Genomic DNA, 22,363 nt, shown 5'->3' with positions numbered 1-22,363 from the left:
AAAAAAAAAAAAAAAAAAAAAAAAAAAAAAAAAAACATACTCCTTTAGTTGATACTTGTGTTACACAGATCTTAGAGCCAGGCTCAACTTAAAGAGATCCAAGTGGCTAGGAAAGCTTCAGTCCCACAGAACAGATGCCGAATCCTCACACATCCATAGCCAAGTTGTACAAAACACATGCACCTCTAATCTAGAGTAATCAACGGAGCAATCCCTCTCCAATATACATTAACCCACAAAGATCCTGGTCTGACAATACTTAGTAGTAAATCCTTTAGAACAGGAAAATCTTCCATACAGATTTATGGATGTTTTGCTGGAATACAGGTATGACCACATATCTGGATTTACACATAATTTTATGAAAGCATAGATTCACTGCTTGCAGGGAAAAGACCAAGGAGCAGGATTTGTCACGTCTTTGCTCCTGAGGAGGTGGTGGAAACAACTCTGGTTCCACCTCTTTTCCTAAATATACTGTGGCAATAACACACAATAAGGAACAAAAGGAAGAAAATTAACATTTATTTGACCCTGGGCTTCACTGCAGCACTAAATTCCCAAAGCGTAGGGGTAAGACCAATGCCGTGCAGGAAATCACAGTAGAAATGGTACAAATACATTTAATGACAAGTCTCCAGCATATCGTGGGTGGCCACAGATCAGAGATGCCAGAAGTCTGAGCCATACAAATTTTTATGCATCTGCTGTGGATGCTGATAGTCACACCTTTGCAGTCCCCTGTGATGCTCTGTGGGGCTACTCATCATCCAAGCTTCATCTGCCTGGGAGTTTTTCCTTTGAAGGTGGGATTTTATATCTGCCAAGAAGCAACTATTATTAAATTTTCCTCTAGAAGCAAAAAAAGATGACTTTTTACTACCTTCAGTACGACACGAGTTCTTTGCCATGGGGAAACAGCTGTATGAGAACCAACAATATCACAAACCCCAAAGCTTGAATCTTGTGCCTAAAAATACTGTGGATTTCTTCACATAATGCTGAAAACAGTAACAAAGTGTCAGCAGGAGAGTGTTGGCATCTTGATCTCAAAGGCAGTGTCCACTTTTTAATTGCTGGTGTTTTACCAGCATGTGTCAGGGAGCACCATCTTGGGATTTAGAGAGAAGGATGATACCTTTTGTAAAGAGCTACTGTAGTTTGTGGAAACAAAACCAGTCAAAGATAATGAGTCATAACAGGAGGTAGTTACTGTAAATATTCCAAGCATGGGCACATTAACAACCACCCACTAATCAGAGGCAATGCCACAGGCAGACACTGAGAACTCCCACTGGTGTCACTGGGAATTTTGAATGGATCAGGACAACAGCCAAGAGCTGAGTATCTATTGTAACCTGCAGTGTTAATACCCAGGATGGGCTGGGTCGTCCCTCAGATTTTGGCTGTCGCTTCCCAGTGGGCGATGCAGGCATCTATTCAAAGGGGATCTGCAATCTCACGTTTCAGACGGGAGACAGAGATTTCATTATAATGGAAAGTGAACAAAATAAAACCATTGAGTTTAACTACTTGTTCTTTGGCAACGTTAAATATTTATGACACAAACAAGCTCCCATGTGTAAGTCAACAGCACCAATTTACCACAATAAGACCCAATCTACCTCTGGCAAACATCTGCCCACATAGAGACTTGAGTTCATATGTCAAACCGCAACTGCTGAGGAAGTCTGCTGACATTTTTTATGATTTATTTGTCTGCAATGCAAAAGTATTGACACCCAAACTTCTGAAAAAGAGACAAAGAAATGCCTGCCTCCCACCTGAGCTGGCAAAGCAGCAGTGTGCCAGCACCATTCTCCCTTCCCCCTTCTCACACCCGTCTGCTCTTGCTGCTAATTTTGATTCGGTGGCCTCAGACCAAGACATGGTCAGCTTACATGTTGTCTCTGTGCAGCTCTTCTTCAGCCCCTGAAGTAAGTTACTTCCCCATGATTCAGTACTATAGAAATGTAACTGTTGAGATCAGCTTCTTTATTTTTGTCAGCTTTTCTACAGACCTTTCAATCATAAGCTGCATTATACTATATTCCCATAAAGCCAGGAAAAGCAGTAATAGATATGTCAAAATTCTGACTTCTATTTTTCCTGCCAAGTGCTTTAAGTGCTTTGTTTTCTGCTGTCATTAAATTAGAATAGTACCTGTATTTCCAAAGTCTTCACCCTTACTGTCACTATTTCAATAGGCTCTTCTCAGATTAGAGCTATCAGCTTTGAAAATACTCCTCCCATCATACTGGTGGTGAAGAAAATATAGTCTGTATTTTGTCGCTGCTTCTGGCTGAGGTTATCAGACTTCTGGGCAAAGTTACTGAACTTTCTTGCAGTGACAGCGAGGTGATGGGAAGAGACCCCTCAATGGCTGCCTTGACGGGTGAAGGAAACTACATAGTCCAGCTGGTAAACAGAAATCCAAATACAGTTCAAAAATCCATTTCTCAGATTCTCTCCTCTGTCCCCTAACTTTCCTTGGAGGAGCCCCACAAATCACTAAGCAGCCTTTGGAAAAAGTTTGGCTGTAACACCAGGCACTGTCAGCTCTTTAAGGCCCAGATCCGGGTCCGAGAAGAATTTCAGCAGCTCTCAGCTCACTTTCCAATGCCCTATATACTCCCACTGCCCAGCGCTTCTCCACCAACCAAAAGCTTAACAAATATTTCATTCAGAATGGGTCAATTTGATACAAGCCCAAACAGAGCAAGACTCACTAGAGACCCTGTTCTCAAATTGGGAAGCAAAAACTTTTTGAGGGAAAATTAGGGGAAAAATCACCCATTGGGCCACACGTGCAGCTCTTAGCACACCAGCAACATAGCACAGAAAGAACCTGGCTGGTGGGGACCAGGCTGCCACCAGCAGGATCAAAGCCACTGGGTGCCAGTGCCACCAGTCCCTGTGCCACCAGCACCCTGCCTCCACAAGAGCCTGGAGGCTACTGGGGCTAACAGTATCCTGCGGCTCTCCAACACTCACACAGTTAAAACACAGAGATGCCATAATCTTATATGATTATGCAGCGTTTTGCAGAAAGGTGCATGTCCCTGACTTCATTATGTTAATCCGTAAGCTGTATTTATAGTGGGAGAGTTAATTCTTGAACGTTCACATTCAGTTTTAACAGCTACCACATTTTGAGCAAAATGGTCACCACCGGGTTTTCTAGGCAGGAATTATAAAGGGGGTCAACAAAATTGTCTGAAGAGAGCAGTTGTTTCCCCTCTTCCATCTAAGAAAAAAATGCCAGGAAAACTATTCCTTTAAAAGCACGTTTTGAAACTTCTGTTACACCTGCACAACTCCACTGAAGGTACCACAGGCTTTACAAGAAAGGATAATGTCACTTAAAATATCCAGTGCAAGACAGTAACTTCCTGCACTGAATTGTGCTGTTTTCTACCAAAATCCATGGCCTTTCAGAGTTTTGTATAAATCAGGCTTCTCTACACAGACCCACCAAAAAGCAGGTTGTAGACAATGCCATTCAACAAATTATGTGAAGCAGCTCCTTATTTTAGGGCTGAATATGACTTTCCACGTTCTGCAGAGAACTACAGCACAGTCTCATCTCAGGTTTGAGGAGTAAGAAAAGCTGACACTATTCTCCCTAACAAAGTACTCAACATTTATTATGCAAATGCAGCCCTGGGAGACTCACATTTACAGTGGGTATTAAAATTACCTCGTATATCTTGCAAAATGTGGATACACAAATCTACCACCACAATAAGCGACTCTCACATGAAAGCTGATTACATTGTTCTTTCAAAGAGTGGTTAACAAACCCCAAATTGTAGAGGCTCCCGTCGGGACCGAAGTATACCCACTGCTACACTACAACTGCGGGGATATGCAGAAAATGGTACACCATACTTTCCAAAGAAAGTATTATTGTACAAAAACAAAACAAAAACAGAAAAACAGCCTCTTTACTATGGATACATTCAAGTTAAACATTCCCATTAAGAGCAATACTGCTCACAATTAGCAAAAGAACATCCACTGGGTTCAGAGGTTAAAAATAATAATAATAATAAATAAATCTTATTGTAGTCTATGACCCGAGAGAACAAAGAAGGCCGCCAGCCTACACATTAACTGGTAAATACTATCTCCTCCTTACCAATGTGCTTGGACCCTCTGTAAAAGCACATTTCACTGAAAGTAGCCACTCACTTTCCTACAGCAAATGCCAAACCTCACACACCCCGACCCCTCTTGTTCTATCTAAAACAGGTCTCTTACTTTGTGGTAACAGAGAAAGTTTTTACGCCAGCTCCAGGAGAGTACCACTGTCTCCTGGAAGCAGAGTATCAGCACCAACAGTTTTTCTCGGGACTCACAGAACACACATCTTCTGGTACACTGTCACCACGGGAATCAAAACCTTGTGTGTCTAACTCATTACTGATTCATTACCAGGAGATACAAATGCCTTTGTCCCCATGTTTTGAAACACACACGTCACAAAACCTGTACGCAGGCGATTTCAAATGTTAAGTTAAAGTGTCAATAAGACTTGTGATCATAGCACAAAGTGGGATATGCAAATTAGATTAAAAACCAAGCTTTCACACAAGTATGGCAAATTCTCTATGTGTAGGATTATAACAGTTCTAAATCATGCAAGTAATTCCTCGGAAATGTAGGAATCTTTTGTTCTGCATTGCTTGATAAATTATTTAAAGGGCATTTTAGTGGATAAGGCGAACATAAATAAGTAGTTACTTAACATCAAAGAAAATAATTTAAAGACAAACAGAAAATCTAAGATTTTGCAATGTATCTGAATGATGGACTTACATTTTTCACAACAAAATAAAGAAGAATCTGATGAAGACGCTAAGACTTTTAGCAAAACGTAGCTGGAAGTGGAAGGATAGGGTTTTAAAAAAGTATAAAAATAAGAGGACTCCAACATCTAGTGTTAGACACCGACTTCCAAAATCAGGGAACTAAGAAGTTTTAAAAAATAAAAAATAAGAACAAAAAGGAGGAATTTTTGGATTTGGCCTCTCAGAGTGGAGAGAAAAAAAAAAAAAAAAAGTGAACAACAGTGAAGTGTCCATTCTCTTTTATACAATTAGTAAAAGGGCTTTTTTCCCTCTTATGCCAGGAGCGTGCCCTTCACCTAGGTATCCCACCAGCACCAGCACGCCACACTGATGCCCGTTTGAGAAGACACACGGCTTTATTTACTAATACACGGCTAAAAACTACTCCTGGAAGGCTGCAGCAGCGCAGCCCCGCGCCCCCCCGCCCGCCCCCCCCCCCCCCCCCCCATGGGGTAAGGCTGCGGAGCCAGCCTTACTCAGGGGGTGCGGAGACACCTGTGTGCCCCCCCCAACCCCCAGAGCACGGGGCACCCCGGGGGCTGCTCCCCCTGCCCAGCACCGGCTGAACGGGGAGGGGTCCGCATGCACCCCTCCGCCCCCCCGTCTCCATGGCGATGGCTCCCCGCTCCCCGGCACAGCTCGGCCCCGCTTGTCGGGGGGGGAGGCATTTACTTTCGTGCCGCATTGAGCCGCCCCCCCCCCCCCGGCCGGAGCTCGGCACGCCGGGCACCGGTTCCCCACCGGTTCCCCACCCGCGCCCCGTGCCGGGAACGGGGGGTCCCCAAAACTAGGGACGGGGAGCGGCTGACCGGAGCGGTGCCCCCCCTCCCAGGCGGTAAGGTCGGGCCGGGGACCACGCTGTTTTCTGGAGTGGCTGCGCCTGCCTTACCCTTGGAAGCATCTTTCTCTTCTTTGGGCTTGATCACCTTCCCGCTCATAGACCCCAGCTTGGGGGGGGGGGAATCCCCGGGAGCGGCGCGGATTCCGGCTGGACCCACGGAAACCTCGGGCGGGGGCAGCGGGCGGGAGGGAGGGGGGGTCCTCTGCGCCGAAAAGGCAGAAATCACGCGAACAGAAAGGGAGGGGGAGGAAAAAAAAATAAAAATAATAATAATAAATCAGGAGCCGCTGCGGTGCCTGCGGGAGCGGAGCGGTGAGCGAGGGGCTCCGGCAGCCGCAGCACCGAGCCCCTGCGCCGCTCGCCGAGCCGGAGACAAAAGCGATTTTCCCTGTGTCTGCCTGGCCCCGGCCCCCTCCTCCCTCCGCCTCCCCGGCTCTGCCTCCCCTCCCCAGGGCCAGGGAAGCGCAGCCGGTCCTGGGAGTCCCACCGACCGGGGGGGTGGGGGGGGAACAGCGGGTGCTGGGAGGGGGGAGACGTCGGGGGGGGGGGGGGGGGAGGAGCTGCTTGGGTGTGTTGGTTGGGTTCGGTGGCGGTTGGTGTGGGGTTTTTTTTTCGCATCCTCCCCTAACAATAATGGGATGGAGCAGCAGAGCTGCAGCCGCGGATGGGAGGAGGAGGAAGACGCGAGTCCTCGGCACTGCAGAAGAGGTGGCAGCGAGGAGGGCTGGAACCAGAGCTGCCCCCTCCGACCCCCCCGTATCCCAGCACCCCCTCCCTACCTCCCAGCCCTGACCCCCCTAAAGCGGCCCCCACGGGGCACAAGGCGCATCCCTGCTGCCCCCAGCCCCGGGACAGCGCCCCAAGCGCCAGGGGGAGGTGGGGGTGAGACGGCCCCAGCCTGGCCCCCGCCCAGGGGAGCCGCTCTCACCCGCCCCCCCCCCCCCCGCTCGGGGCGGGGGGGGGGGGCGGGGGGCGCCAGGGATCCCCCTTGTGCCCCGCGGGGGCCGCGTGGGGGGGTTCGGGGGACCGAGCTGCGCCCCCCGGCACAGCCCAGCCTGCCAGCCTGTTGCTGTCACGGGAGGGCGAAAAGCCAGGAGAGGGTGACGAGGGACCGGGGGGTGACCCGGAGGGACGAGGGGGCACCGAGCTCCCTTCTACCGGGGGGCACGAAGAGCCAGAGCTGCCCCGCGGTGTCGGACGGGGCTCGTCCTCCGCCCTGCTCCTCCCGGGGACAGGGGGACTCCCCCTCCGGCTGTCGAAGCTCCTCTCACCTTAGCGAGAAAGGCACTGCCCACCCCCCGGCCCCCTCTTCCTCCTCCTCGGCGGGACGAGAGCTCCTAACAGCGAGCCGCCGTCGGGGCAAGGAGCGCGGCTCCCGGCCTCTGCCCCGCGGGGAGGGCGGCGGGGGGAAACCCGATGCAGCCCCGGGGAGCCCGGCCCCTCTCGGCAGAGCCCAAAATAAAAGCGCTGGGAGGGGAGAGCCGCGAAACGCCCGGGAGAGCCCCCGGTGCGGCAGCCTGACACCCCCCTCCCCAACAGTCTGCTTGTGACCTGGGGGGGAGGGGGCTTCTCCAAGACCGGACAGAGCCGAGCAGCCCCCGGGGGGAGGCAGCATGCTCAGGGCAGGGCCCTCCCCCGGGCTCACCCGCACCTCCCCTGCCCCGCGGGCAGGAGCAGTCCTGGGCCGGGGGTCTGCAGCCCGGCCTGCGGCACCAGCGGGGCTGCGCGGCCGCTATTTTTAGCGGGGCCGAATTCCTTCCCCCTTCTCCCTCCCTTCGCTCCAGCCCAGCGCCGGGGACAGCTGAGGGCAGATCGGCTTACCGGGGTCGGGGGCCCAGTCGCGGCCCCGCTCCTGCCCCCGGCAAGGCGTGGCAGGGCTGCCTGGAAGCAAGGCATCACCTGGGGACGGGGGGCAGCGAGCCCCTGCCGGACCCGGCGCCATCACCCGCCTCGTTCAGGTGCTGCTGGGTCAGGGGTGATGACAGGGTCAGGGTGTGAACGGGAAAATCAGGGCCCTTGGGGCTAAGGCTGGAGAGACGGGATCAGAGCTGACACTTGTATGCTTGCACTTTCCCTTAAGTAATGCACAAAGCAACCAGCTGAATCCCAAACCCTTTAGCAAAGTCCCGCATGCAGCTTTCTGCAGCAGGAACAACCTCTACTCTGTGTCTGGATCCAAGGAATTGCCCTGGCAAGGCCAGTTTTCCTTCCCAGAGGTTCACTAAGCCCTCTGATGATATTACACTTAGGGTGCTTTCAGTATACGTCTGTTTCACTTGGGCTTTTTCTGTGACATTTTTTAACACCTCAGAGACCTAACTGGAGGCTTTAAAAGTTGGGCTTTCTCTTGGCTGTTTCTCTTCAGATGAGCTTGGACCACTGAAACTGGAGAATTGGAAGTGGAGGAGAGGGGAAGGAGAAATTCTGCAGTTCGGCTGAGGCAGCATTTTCAGAAGAAGCCAGCAAGCCCTAGAAATGAGATTTCAGCTGTCTAGTACCATTTTCTTAAGACCCTGGTTTTCAAATGCACTTGCAGTGACTTTGATGGGAGTTATAGACACTTCACACTTTTGGTCGGAGGTCATTCCAGAACCCCCCTGATAAATGCTCTGCTTAGTACTGACAGTGAACCATTCCATGAACCATTCTCACCTTTGCCAGGAGAACTGTTAAATTTTACAGGAGTTATTACATTGACCAAATGAGGCCTATATACTGACACTAAACACTGGAAGGACGTAGCAGCTCAGCATGTTGCAGAGGAAATGTGCCCACTGTTGGGCAGAGAGAGCTTACCCTGCTGTTCTGAAATGAGTTAGTTTTTCTCCTTACTAGTCTGCAAGGCTTAGAAGTGTCAATTAAATCAGTAATAAAATATGGTGTTACGCATGCAAAATATACAGGGCTTGGCATGAAAGCTTATTGCAGCCTGGATGCGGTTTGCTCAGCCTTTACTTTTAGAGCTAACTTGATGGTTCACGTATTCCCATGGAGATGGTGTTTGGGGTTGGGGCATTCAAGTCTTCAGATTCCCTATCAGTTCCATGCTTTGCTGTGAGCATTTTTGGTTTTGAGGTCTCACACAAGGTCTGGCTTTGCAGTGAAATTTTAACTAACTCACAAATATGTAAGTATGGATCTGGGCTTAGTGTCTCAGTACATCCCTTTCCCAACTATAGTAGGAGAAAAGTGTCACCTCACTGCTTTATAACTATCACACTGGAAGCTGAGAAGCACTCAGACGCTGCAATGACAGAACTGATACGCAACAAGCTACATACCTCAGCCAGGCTTACACGGAAACATACCTATACAAGGCTCCTACTTGGAGATTGTATCTCTCACTAACAGCACTCCCTGGGTTTCTGAGTTAGAAACTATTTCTGCACCTCTAGACAAATCAGATACCCAGAGCAAGAAGATTTAGTGAAGTTTAGTAGAAAGAGGCCTGCCATGTCCTGTGCCAATGCTGTGTAGGTGTTTCCCATCCACCTGTGTGGCTAGGGAAGGTTTGAATTCAAGACTGATTTTGGTGGGAGAAGAATGATTAGAAGTCAAATATAGTAAATTTCTCTAATTGCCTTTCATGCTGTCCCAAGATTGTGATGGAGTCATCTAAACCAAATGGCAAGAAGCCAGCAATGCAGCACAAACTATTGAAGCATCGCCTATACCCTTTTAAGGTTCCTGAACTTTCCTGCCCAGAGGGACAAACACGATTGCCCCAAGCATAGCAAGGTCTCACAAGCTCCAAGTGTGAAGTGAAACATGAGGCTTTTTCAGCAGAGGCACACACGCAGCAGATCGTATTTGGGCTCTCTAAATACTCACAGCTCAGGGCTGCTCTCTGGAACCAGACACGACAGAGCTGGCGTGCAGCACAGAGCCGTGCCTCTGCTGAGGGAATCTATCCCCCGAGGAACACCTCCCAGAATGTTCTGACTTGGCACAAGCCTGGAGAAGTTGGGTGTCATTTACAGTCCGAAACCATAAACTCTAAGTGCCTTTATACAACATAACGGTTGCTGCGTAATGCCCAATAACTGGGCACGTTGTTCATTAAACACATAGTCAAGTCACACACGTGCTTTTCCTACTGTAGTAAAATATCTATAAAGACATACATCCCCCTGAGAAATTCTGGACCTGACATAGCTACCGTAGGGACATAGCTCTTCAGTGTACTTCTTCCTTGGTTCTTTAGCTTATTCTCTAGTTGAAATTTTCTCTTTTCTGAAGGCACTGGTTTGTAAAAGGTCCAGATTCTGCACGTCTAAATAGTGGGAATTTTACTTCATGCCTTTAAAGTAGTCCAGCAAGTTTAAATTAGCCTTGTCATGATGGTTCCTGCTATGTTCCCAGTTAAAGCTGAAGTAAAACTCTCCCTGCATTCAGGTTGAGCAATATTAGGCTTTAAATATAAGATTCCAGACATGATAAGGTCTTACAAATACAAGTACTTACTACTCATTTCCAATTATGTTTTTAATTTATACTGGCATCTAGAGGCATTTATTGCTTTATGATGAAATAAGTAAATGATCGAGTGGGCATGTCTAAAGTTTTGTTGCCATTTCTTGGTAATGATGCCTATGAAGTCAGTCCAAATCTATCACACGCCTCCTTACTGCCTGATATTAAAGCACTATTTTAACTGGAATTCAAGGGCAAACTTCTTTATTGTCAGCTGCGTTTTAACAAAAAAAAAAAAAAGGGGGGGGAGGGGAGCAGGATTAATGGGCTAGAGAAATACTAGAGAAATACTCAATACTGGACCAAAGCACAGCCCGTTCTCTAGTTCTCTAACAGGCACATGCTTGTGTAATGGCTGTTTAATTTGGTCCCCATCTTATTTTTACCATTCCTATTCCTACGCAGTCTTAAGCACTACACAGAGGACCTTTTTTTGGCAGACAGATCACTGTGTAGAATATTCTCTTTTTGATTGCCAAAACCCAACTGCTATATGCAAATAGAGTTCCAGCTAATGGATAGTATGGAGATTGCAGTTTGATTTCTCTAAATAATTCAGTCTGATAAACAGAGAAGCCCTAAGCAGAGACTTGTGGTAAGGGATAATGATCATAGTGATCACAGTGAATTTCTCACCTATTTACCATGAATCATCTCAATTAAAATTAATGGACATCAAGCATTCTGTGCTGAGACCCCAGCTCCTTGGAATGCTCCTGTAGGCTGGGAAATGTGCTCAGCGCCTGGGAAACTGAGCACCTCACCTGCTGGGCAAGGATCCCTCTGGCTGATCAAGCTTAGAGAACTGCAGAGGAAATCCTGATCAGTGCCACCGGTTCGAGAAGAACACTGGTGTGAGGCCCTTAGTCCTGGAGATCAGAGTCCTCCAGACTGCTAAAAGTCTAAAACAGATAAGTCTTGATGGTCTTTTCTGTCTGCATTTCAGTATATTTACTAATCTGATCATAGTTTACAAAGATGTGTATTTCTGTAACAGTAGGTATTAGGTTTGGTGTTTAAGTGAATCAAATTGAATTCTTCTTGTAACTCTAGAACAGTTTACAAAGTAGGGGTTTGGTGGTTTTATAAGAAATCTCAAAGCTTTCCTCACAGCTAACAAAACTTTTAAATTCTGCCAGTCAACCTGGATTTAAGTCCTGGATTTGCTGAAACTAAAGCATCCTGAAATATACTATAAAGTTCTGAAATGAGAAATTTTGGCCAAATTTATTTGGGGGGTGTTAGTGGTGACACAAATACCACATGGCAAATGCAATATGTTTATGGGATGTTATCAGCATGTTATCAGCACTCTTCTCATCCTAATCCAAAACATAGCACCCTACCAGCTACTAGGAGGGAAAATAACTGTCCTAACTGAAACCAGGACAGAATCTTTAACTGACAGTATTTAACACAATCTTTTAATTGTTATTAGAAATTTTTATTTAGCAGAAATATTTCCTAAACCTGGAAAGTCTGACCTACAGAAGAAGTTTCCTATCTCAAAATGCTACCTAATTTACCTCTAGCAGACAACTGCCTTTTTATTTATTTATTTGAGAATGCTCCTCTCCTCCTAAAGTTTTGTGAATTGCAACTATTTAAGAAATCTCATCTCCTTTGCAGCAGCAGCAATACTCCAACACTCCAATATATAGCTTCTGTACATCCAATAATCATTCATCACCAGCATGCTAAAACAGAATAACAACATTGGAGCCATGGAAGACGCAGGTTTGCAGGTATACAAGGTGGTAAAGCTGCAATGGTAGAATGCAGAGTGCAGTAAAGGGCCTGTGAGTGCTTTCTAGCACTTTTATGAAAAGCCAGCACCTGCAGCAGAGACTGAGGCAGTGTGTGGCTTAAGGCACAGCACAGAAGCACTAGCTGCACCCCAGCCTTGGGAGCCAGACAAATGAAGCTGCTGACCTTGGACCAATTCCTTATTTCTAATCTGTCCTTTCACCAGTAAATTGAATGATGCAAGGTTTTGTATGAAGCCTTGTCATATTACTGCTGAAGACAGAAGCCAGTGAGATATGGAGCTGCACTCCTTACCTTCTCCTCATCTAGCCCTAGCCTGCAAGGCGTACTCATGCACGCAGTAGGTGAAGTTAGGACCTTGCAAAAATACTACACTGCCTCCAGGAGAGGCAGTGGGGCACACAGTGAATGTAGAGAGAGCTGTTGCTTTATCACTTTTATTAGAAACCCCCAGCCTGAACTTCTACAGGTGGAATGGAAGAAAAGGCAGAAGCATTCAGCAACTTAACTGCAACCGCGTGCCTCAATGTCAGAACAGGTATTTGCCCAAAGCCCATTAAAGGTTTGTTATAGGTAATATAAAGATGAAAGACACAGGAGTGGTTCTTTTGCTATTCATAGCACAAGACAAAAATGTTCCCTTACCCCTCATGAACATCATAAGCACAATTCAAACTATGGCTATTGCTCACTACTTTTACCATGTAAAATAACAGGAAAATGCACTTCTTCAGAGAGCCTGTGAATTGCAGCTTTCCCTTTATCACTCTGTCTGCTACTTGGTCAACTCTCAAAACTTGAAAGGTTTTGAAGTTGAGCTGGAGCAGGAGATCTGATGTTTGACTGTGCCAAGCTGCAGCCTGGCACTGGCAGCTGATCTCACTCCTGCCTTTGCGGAGCTGCAGGAAAGCTGCGTTTGAAGAAGAGGCTGGGGACCCAAAATGTGTATGATACCAAATTTGGGCCTGAAATCCAGAGAAAAACTCACAGGATAACATCAGATGGACACAAAGTCATGTTGCAATGGGAAACCTGATGTTAGAAACCTTGAGCCACCCCGATAAACAGACAGGCAAGTGCTGTGACAAGCATTACGTGACTCATCTGAGCTATCCCCGGAGTTGCACCAGAGTTTCAGACATCGAAAGCAAAAAGAGCAACAGCAGGAAAGTGAATATACAGCAATATTGGAGAGGAAACTTGTCAAGTAGAGCTCTAACATTATTGCAGGCTTGCATATACAATGGTACAGTGCAATAACATTTTTTCATGCCTCACTTTTTCTTTAAGCTTAAGAAAAAATAATCTGCATTTGATTTTTACAAACCCAACAGACAGAGAGAATAATGTAACGATTCATTTTTTCAGACCCATTTGTGGCCTTTAAAACACAGCTATGTCAAAAGGTCAAAGTGGATTGGTGCTGGTGACGGCTGTCAAACGTAGCTACAATTTAACTTGTGCTGTTCTGCTTTGGTCTTTTCCCGAGCCAAAGCCAGGGGGCTTGGAGCACCACCAAGAAGTGCTGCCTTCAAGCTCAGTTCCCAGCTCCACATTTCTTTGCCCTGAAGTTGTTCCTAGGTGTATATCCTGCCTACTTTCTGGTAACACTACAGGATCCACCAATATATTATTTACAGCCTCAAGATTTGGCATTCTGTGCCTGCATTCTGAATGCTCCCTCAGCATCTCTAAATAGCTATCGCTATTTTATATCCCTTTTTTTAAAAAAAAAAAAAAAAAAAATTATTATTATTTTCCTCTAGGGAAGATGCCAGAGGAGCTGGGGCTGAAATCCTTCTGGATCTGGAGCAGAGACAAATGCTGCTCTGTTTGTAAACACTCCGAGTCTAAAATTAGCAGGAGTCAGAAGAAGAGTCTTTTATAAACTTCAGACTCCATGAGCCATCTTGAGGAACGTCACACGCGTGCGGATGCATCTGCTGCCGATTTAAATAGCAGCCAGCATTACCCCCCCCGAGTGCCCCCACAGCCGTGACACCTCCTGCTCCCTTGCCACCAGCTGCTGCCCATGTGCCACAGTCCCTTGTGCGCCTTCAGACCCTTCGGCACAATGGCATGGCTGCAAATGTTGAGCGCATCTTCAGCTGGTGAAACTGCTCAGATCATCCCTAGCCCCCTGCAGAAAAGCCTTGGTCAGCCAGAATATCATCCAAGACAAAGGGGAGGATTCCAGGGTCTGGTTTGGTACTGGTGACCCAGTTAAATCCTCATAAAATGAGCAGTGTTTAAGTAGTCTTGTGCTGTGTAATTTTAGGTTTGAGGGAAAACTAATCCACGTTGGGTATGGCAGGGAACACAGCATTAGCTAGGGCGGGTAACCCCTGCATACGTCTTCCCTTTCAGCAGTAGGACGCAATGGTGTATAAAAATGACCTTGGCTGCATCCAAAGGAAAACACAATAGAAACAGTGGTATGCTCAAACGGCGTGTTCAATAAAATCTGTGCTCCTCAGCGCAGGCTGCTAACCAAATGCCAAATGATCTGAATATATCATGTCAACAGTCTTCATAGATCCTAAAGTAGCAACTTATGGTTTTGTTTTGCAGGGCATATGTAACTGTACATCCTTACATCTTTAGATGTACATATAACTGTACATCTAAAGCTTTTTGAAAGGCATAGTGAAACCACAACATCTTTTTTGCCATATAATGGTTTCATGTGATTGAAGGAGATTAAAATATATTCAAAAGAAATAGGTGGTATATCCCAAAAACTAACAAAAGCACTACAGATACACACACACACACACAAATTATTCTGCAGTTTTATTCAGTGTTGGAGCATAATGCACATTATTGAAATAAAACATTGTAAACTCAAAGTTATGGAAGAAACATACAGAAAGAGCTGGTTTTATTTAAGAGAGAAAAACAACAGAACTGAATAAGTATAACTCCTCACTACTCTGTGCTACTGGCTTGACATGGGAATATGCAATATCCTCATCTCCTCTAAAGGAGAGTAATTCAGTACACAGGGACTGCATACAGTTCCCAGGCTAGATGATCTTATTGAGCTTATTCTGAGCAACTAATATAATCAACGGCACTGCTGAGGTTTTACTTGGAGAAACACAGGAAAATATTAAACTCCAGGTGTTTGTAATGAGCAATCAGGATATTCTGGACACACAGCTTTATTAAATACAGCCACTCCCCTAGCTCCTGCTGCTGCTTGGAGCTTTGCGCAAGTTGTCCCACTGAGTGCAGGGGCATTGCCCCGAGGCACCAAGCTTTGCACTGCCCTGTCCTTCAGGATTTACCTGGAAAGAGCTGACACAACTGCTGTGCACCCCTTCTTCACAGCACTTTCTCTGCAGTTCTAACACCTTCTGTGAGGTCGCTGCTAACAGAGCCTCCAGCATCACCAGCACAGACACCCTCTGCTGAAGGCGGTGACAAAGCTGGCTGCCGTCCCTTGAGACATGGGGAGGAGGATGCACCCAGCACTGCCCCATGGCAATAGCCCAGCACCAGCCCATGAAAAGCCACAGATCCTATCAAACTTAGGCACTGCCCCAGAGCTGCTGTAATTGGAAAGTAACACAATTCCTTAAAAGAAGCAGCAAGAGTCAAAGGACGTGACTGAAAGCGCTTTTGAAAAGTGCAGTGCTTGTTAACGTTTCCATGTCCCTGCCCTTGGCAGGGCATGCACACATACGATGTGTCATGTCCACAAAATACTTGGCTGCGATTTATATCCCTAAAATCCTTACCATATGCAAAATATCCCATCCATTCAAATGGGAGGATTATAGGAGTAGGAGGAGGCTTAGCGCAAACAATAGCTGTGATCAAACCAGTGTGCACGAGTGATTTGTGGGAAGTGCAAGACATATCGAAGATGGCAGGTGCTGCTCTTGCTCGCAAGCTATTTATACTCAGGGAGTCACTCTGTAAGCACTTCTTGCTTCAGCACACTCGTAGGATTCTTGCTCAAAGGGAGAGGAGAGGTGTGGAGTGTGACTGGCTGGGCCAAATCTGTCATTTTAAAGATAACCGAATTAAGTATTGCGTAAAAATCCCACTGTAAAATACAGAGAGAAGTAGCCTGATATAACTAGCTTCAAAGCAGGGAACCACGGCAAACCAGGAGATATGGAACAGGAAAAAAAAAAAAAAAAAAAAAAGGCAATAAGAGGAGTGGAGTGGAAGCAAATGAAACATTTTCCTCTTGGAAAGCACTAATCTTAGAGATGGAGGCTCAGACAGGGCTCTGTCTCTTATTATTTAAACAAAGGAATCGCTGTCTCCACTGGAGGTAGATACATTCACAAGGCAGGACTTGGCCACTTACTGCTGAGGTTTGTGTGAGTGATGTGACTTCTTGCCTGAGGGATGCATCTGGGGGCTTTTGGCCCCTGGGAGGGATGCTCTGGGTTCTGGCAGGTGCAGGGCTCAGGAGGGAGCTGGAAGCGCTCTGTGGACACACACTGGCCATGGGACATGGGCCAGGGCTGCAGCAGCAGCCACCCTGCCCGTGAAGCTGCTCCTGCACCCAACACCGCTGCTTACATCCAGTGCAGGATGAATTCAGCTGGAGATCGGAGCTGAGCCATACAGCACAAACACCTGGGGACACCATCAGAATTGGTCACAGCATTTCTCAGTCACTATGAGATGTTGTGAAACACAGGATTAATCCTGTGTGCGCTCTCTGTGGAGCTGGAGAGAAGCAGAGATTTCACCACACTCTGAACCCTGCATCCATGCCCCAACAGCTGTGCTGTGAAAACACGCGGAGCTGCAATTTGGGTGCTCTTTAAGTGCTAACACCCTCAGTGCTGCCAGCCATACTTGCGTGTGTCTGGAAATAATTGTTTGAGAAAACACAATTAGTGACTCACAATTCCAGTTGTGAGCACATGGACAGAGAAAAAGGTTAGTGTGTTATTTCATTTACATTCCATCGTGGTTCAGAGGCAGCAATAAGAGTTAAAGAAGGCAAGTAAAGTTGACCGTGACCTATCCTTTGAAGTTCTGATCTCAAGGCTTTTAGCCTGGCAAGACTCCATTAAAATGAAAAAAAGTCTCAGTGCTAAAGCCAGAAAAATCACCCAAAATCATTCTCAAGTTTTGTTATCACAGCCATGTAGTTTTCAATTGCTCCTCAGACACGGCTCTTGCAGGCACGAACTGCATCATTACCAATTATTTTTCTTGAAGTACCAAGTATCACTGTCACTGTGTCATAACTAAAGCAATAATACAAGTCTCAGAAGTGATTTTTGGGGAAAAAAATGATTAGCAAGCATCTCTTTTAAAGCAAAATACCACAAGTCATTAATCATAGAAGTTTCTAATTTCAGAAATGAGTTAACTGATCTTTAATGAGATAAAGAGCTTTTAAATGTTGCTACTGCAAGACTTTATGCATTAAACTGGAGAGTGTATCAAAATGACTGATTTCATTACTGATTCCAGGAAACGCTCCACCAGAAGCAGCTTGGAGTCTACAAAATCTCCATATTCCTTTCAAAAATTCTGCTTCATTATGCCACTTGCTATTCCAAGAGTCTTTGGGACATTTGCACATAGAGCTGAGGTCACCACCACAGTATGACAGCAGATACTTTTATAATTAGAAAAGTGGAATCCATGCCACATCCCCAGTGGTCTCTGCTGGCTGAAACTGTCACCTTCACAGCAGAGCAGGGAGATGCAGCAGCCAGCCCAACAAGAAGACTGCTGGAGGCCGAGGAGAGCTCCCAAGCACCCGTCTCACATGAGATGCTGTTGAATTCCCACCTCCCCTTTCCTCCAGCTTCTCAATGCAAGTGCTACAAGTTGGGAGGCAGGAGCACAGAAGGCTTGGCAATTGCCAAGGCATTCACCTGAGTAGCTGGGCTCCTGGGGGCTCTTACAGACCAGTGTTACTGTGATTACTGACCTCAGAATTAAATCCAATATAAAAGGGGGGTGCAGTGGCAAATAATTTCTACTGGAGAGCTGCTTGAGCATAACATCAGAGCAGAGTCCCTGCCGTGTCGGTCCAGAACTCGCAGACATTGACAACTGAAGATACCCGGCAAATCAAAACAAATACTCATGGTAATACTGTGTTAGTCACTGCAGAAACAGTCAAAGGAGAACTCGATGGCATTGCCACACTTGGCCAATGCAGCAAGCTGCTCTGAATGGGATTAAAGGTTTTCAGAGAAGCACACAGCTGTACCATTGCTGCAAATGAAACACATTGGTCCTGGAACAATCCTCACTTACAAACTGCACCCCACTGACCTTATGCAAACAGATGTTCAGAGACAAGTGACTTACTGTTGTCTTCTCATGTTAAAAGCTAAAGTAAATAGATTACCAGGTGAGGTGGAAACTGGATGCTGCAATTAGTAAATGACAGCAAGATCCTGTCAAGGCAGGAGCATTGGCACGCAGAGAGCTGCCAAAACAGTGCACACATACAGCAGCACAAACTTTGCAGGCATCTCCCTCATCTACAACATGGAGAAAACCTTGCCTAAGGTACTCAGACCACCTGCTGCTGAGAAGCATTTTCAGTCTGGTTCCTGAAGCCACTAGTTTATGCAAGGTTGTGCTGCTGGTCTGTCCTCAGTCAACTTCTGCAACTTGCTGAACAGCTAAATGTCACAGCATTGCCTTTACAAGGAAAAGTCACGGGGCCACGAGGCATGAGCTGGTTGGGAAGCAGGCTTGGTTTCTGCTTGAGGAACACTGTGCTTTGGAGCAGAGAGGTGAGGATATGTCACACAGCATCTTATCCAACCAGCAGCAGATTTCTGCCCTGTGCCTCTTTTCCTGCTGGATCGGTGACGAAGCCAGAGGCTCTGAGCACGGCTTCCCATGGCCAGCCACAAACCACCTACTTCCTTTTACAGCACAGCTCTCAGGCTCAACACTGGTGTCATGTCCTCAGAAAGCATCTCTCTCCCCAGAGGCAAGGGAGGAGGAGCTGCGATGCTCTAAGCAGCCTCCCCAGGGCGGGAGCAGCTCTGCGGGCTGCTGCGTGCTTGTGTGCCGCATTGCCACCTAGTGACTGGCATCACAACCCACGAGCCTGCTACCACGGGGCAATAGTTTTGCTCCTTTAAGAACAAAACCACCCTAAGCGGCTGCATACACGAGGTGGCTTGCATAGGGCATCCCTACTGGCCAGTGCTGGGGGATGCTCCTTTACCTGCTCTCGTGTCTCCCCTCTGCTCTCCAGGCAGCACAGATCCACAGCGTTTGTAACAAAAACCTCGAGTAGTTGATGTGCCAATTGCTAGTCATGGCAGCTTCTGTTAAAGCAAGACGTCGGGTGCACAGGAGGGACACACACTTTATTCTGCAAGCGAGCTTGCCTCACTGAATGTCATACGTGTAAAGCAGATTGAAATCAATGATAGGAGTGACTTCATCCCCCTAAATTTAAACAATTTTGACTATAAGCAGTTTAAGAATCTTTTAGTGTGTTAATCGGTACAACATATTGTCATATTTGTTCTTCCATTAAAAGATAATTAAAGCAAACAGCAGCAGCTAGTAACTTGAGAAAAGGGAATTGAATAAACTAAAACCTCCATTCTTCCTTCAGCGAAAACTTGGACCCACCTGTACTTACTGATGTCTACTGTGGCAAGGTGATGGTTCTCCAGAAACAATTAAGCTTCTATTCCTGACACTGAACCAAATCTATAAAAACAATTTCCATTAAGAATACCTAGAAGAGCTACTTCTTCCTGAAGAAGGGATGAACTGAGAGCCCTCCTCTAATGACTTCTGATTCATTTCCTCAGCACCTCCAGTAATGAAGCACTGTTGCATTCACCTCTCTGACTGAAGCACCCATTCCCTTCATCTCCTGTGCTGTGCCCTGCACACAATTTCAGATTTTGCCCTTTCCTGACTTAGCTGGAATTTCAAATATTATTACACCATCTGGGCAGCTTTGATCCCCAGGAAACACAAGTGATTTCTCGCAGAAATATTTGCTCTCTAAACTTGCTTTTATTACTGTGCTGCTAGGAATTCAGGAAGGTCAGCCAGGAAATCAAGGCAGCAGCCATCAGCAAGATATTAAAGTAGGAAATTACCCCAAAGCCACGTGGACAAATACAAGAAAGCATTGTACAACCTGGCCTTTCTTCCTGGAGTCATCCAGGATGCAACATAAAACATAGCTGTACTAAGAAAGCATTTTGTGGCTCTTTCTGTGGTTCACTGTTATCCACCAGTAATGAAGCAGGCAGCTTCCTATGGCCAAATAATGCTCTCAGCTGTGTGAGGGGCAGTTCCCACTGAAACAGGCAATGCATGTCCAACACTCCAGCAGGAGCTAAAACTCAATTCCCGAAGCCTGTGAAGCATTGCTCAGCACTGCCAGGGGAACAGGAGAGCCCTGTTGTGGCAGTGTTAGCCATGGAGGAGAGGTTGCTGCCTGTTTCTTCCCCCAGACCTATCACTGTTTCAAAATACCATCAGAACATTTCTACTTAGTTGTACTTCACTAAATGTACCGAGCTGAGCTTGCTAGAGTACACGGCCTTTGGTCAAACTCGGTTGTATTCATAAGCAATGTGTAATACTTTAAATGGATATTTAAAAGCAGAAAAGAAATGAACATATTTTCAATACCTGGCCACATGGCCTTACTTTACATGGTGTGGATGTTTAGCTTGAGCTCACCTTAAGCAGGAGTGGAGAAAGGGTCTTTCTAACTTCTTTACAGAAAAGGCAGATATATTTTTAAACTACACGAAATACACCCTAGAATGTTTAATGTTGTTCACAACTGCAAGACTGTGATATCACTGCTGTGCTTCAGGGATGGAGTTCCTACCTTCTACAATGAGTACGTCATAACTTATTGCCAAATTCTGCCACATCTCAAAGGGTTGCAATCCCCCAGCACTACCCCCGGTTGATCACAACTCTCATTGCTACCAGAAGGCAGCTCCACAGTTTCAATGAAGAGAAATGTGGTTTAATAGTTAAAAAGGCGCATGACTATGTCCTTCTTCTCCTACCTCCACCATGGCACAGGAAGACCAGGATGAAGTTATCCTTCCCTACTGAGCCTCTGTGGCCATGCCAAATTACAGAATAATTCATCAAATACCTTCACTTGGTTCAGTCAATACTTTGCTGGCTGTCTGTCCTCCATGAGAGTGCACCTGAGCCAGCTCATCGCTGTGTTGTGATTGCTGGAAAGAGGCACGACACATTTGAAATGAAAATGGCTCTTCCTCTGCCAGTGGCTTGCTCTGTGTCTGGTAACGTACAGGCCAGAAGTGTCCTCACCAGGCTGGGATTCATTTTAATTACCTGATGGCCTCTGACACTGAACGCTGGCTTCTGGAGAGCTATTATCGTTGTAACTCATTTGTCATACAGGATCAAAATCCTGCAGTGTTTGCACAGCTGTTCCTGCTGTACCTGTGCATGAAGCAGCCTTGCTGGTTTGTCTCCCACTGGCCATAATCAGAGGACTGATTATCCCTATTTAGGGGAGGGGAGGGCAGAATTCAGTGGTTAATATCACTTGTTGCTTATTTTCATGACTTTGCCAAAGCTCCTTATCTTCATTCCAGACTGTAGCCATACTATGTGCTGTTACGTGAGCACAAAGGAAACAAAATTCCACCCAAAGATTTTAGTTTTTTACAAATTCAATGTTTTTCTCTTTTCTCCTATCTATCTTCTTTCTCCTTAGATTTAATTAGATGCTAGAAAAAGCAGGGCTGGACCTGTGCTAAGTCTGAATCTTAGAACTTCAATTAAAAAGAAATGTTATGTCACCCAATGCTAACCTGGAAGATGCTCTGGAAGCACAGTATCAGTGCTCACAAGATGCTGAGCAGGTCAGAAGGTCACCACCTGCAATTCCCACAGGTGTTCAGGCCCGAGGTCTTGCCAATCTCATCAACCTCTCCATGTTTTATTAGCAATGTCTTTGCCATTATAGATTAAATACCAACAGATGAACTCTCATAAAAGCCTCTTGTTCTTTCTCCCCTCCCTGTCCTCTGCCAGTGGTGCATTAGCCGGCTGCAGATGCCAGCTCATTTTGCTGGGCAGCAGAGCCGGGGTCCTGAGGATGCTGCTGGGGGCAGGGGAGGTTCATGCCTGCTGAGCATGAGAGCTCCTGGGCCCCGGCAGACACGCTGCCTGTGGTAGCTGTAGGGCACTGAGCGCTCTTTGGTCATTGCTTCTCAAGGACTGGGTTGTACGAAATATTAATGCCGATTCCGCAAGTCCCCCAAAGCCTTTTCAACCCCAAATCAAGATGAAGATATAAGATCTGTTGTGGAATGACACAGCAAAACTGTCATTAAGTAATGTGGGGAGCAAAGGTGTTGTCTTGATCCTGGTTCCATGGTGGGAACCGGAGCATTATTGTCAGACATGTGGCAGCATTTATTTGATTTTGATTTCAATTTCCTCC

At 46.6% G+C, this 22,363-nt stretch overlaps 1 protein-coding gene across 4 annotated transcripts in view; it reads right to left on the bottom strand.

Moving 5' to 3' along the window:
• FGF13 (fibroblast growth factor 13) overlaps nt 1-7,121 on the bottom strand; it is a 228,065-nt gene extending 220,944 nt beyond the window's left edge. For 2 of the 4 annotated variants that reach the window (XM_035325466.1, XM_035325470.1), the window contains exons 1-2: nt 6,966-7,119; nt 5,743-5,896 (exon numbers count right to left, since the gene is read on the bottom strand). In XM_035325466.1, coding sequence (XP_035181357.1) covers nt 5,743-5,791 — 49 coding nt within the window. In that variant the 5' untranslated portion in view covers nt 5,792-5,896; nt 6,966-7,119. Of the gene's footprint in view, nt 1-5,742; nt 5,969-6,965 lie in introns of those variants that run through there. The other 2 variants (XM_035325469.1, XM_035325467.1) reach the window with 2 other exon arrangements.
• Between the last annotated feature and the right edge of the window lie 15,242 nt (nt 7,122-22,363).

Source organism: Oxyura jamaicensis, chromosome 4 (assembly GCF_011077185.1).
Source record: "Oxyura jamaicensis isolate SHBP4307 breed ruddy duck chromosome 4, BPBGC_Ojam_1.0, whole genome shotgun sequence".
NCBI lineage: Eukaryota > Metazoa > Chordata > Aves > Anseriformes > Anatidae > Oxyura > Oxyura jamaicensis.
This window is presented reverse-complemented; position numbering and strand designations above follow the sequence as displayed.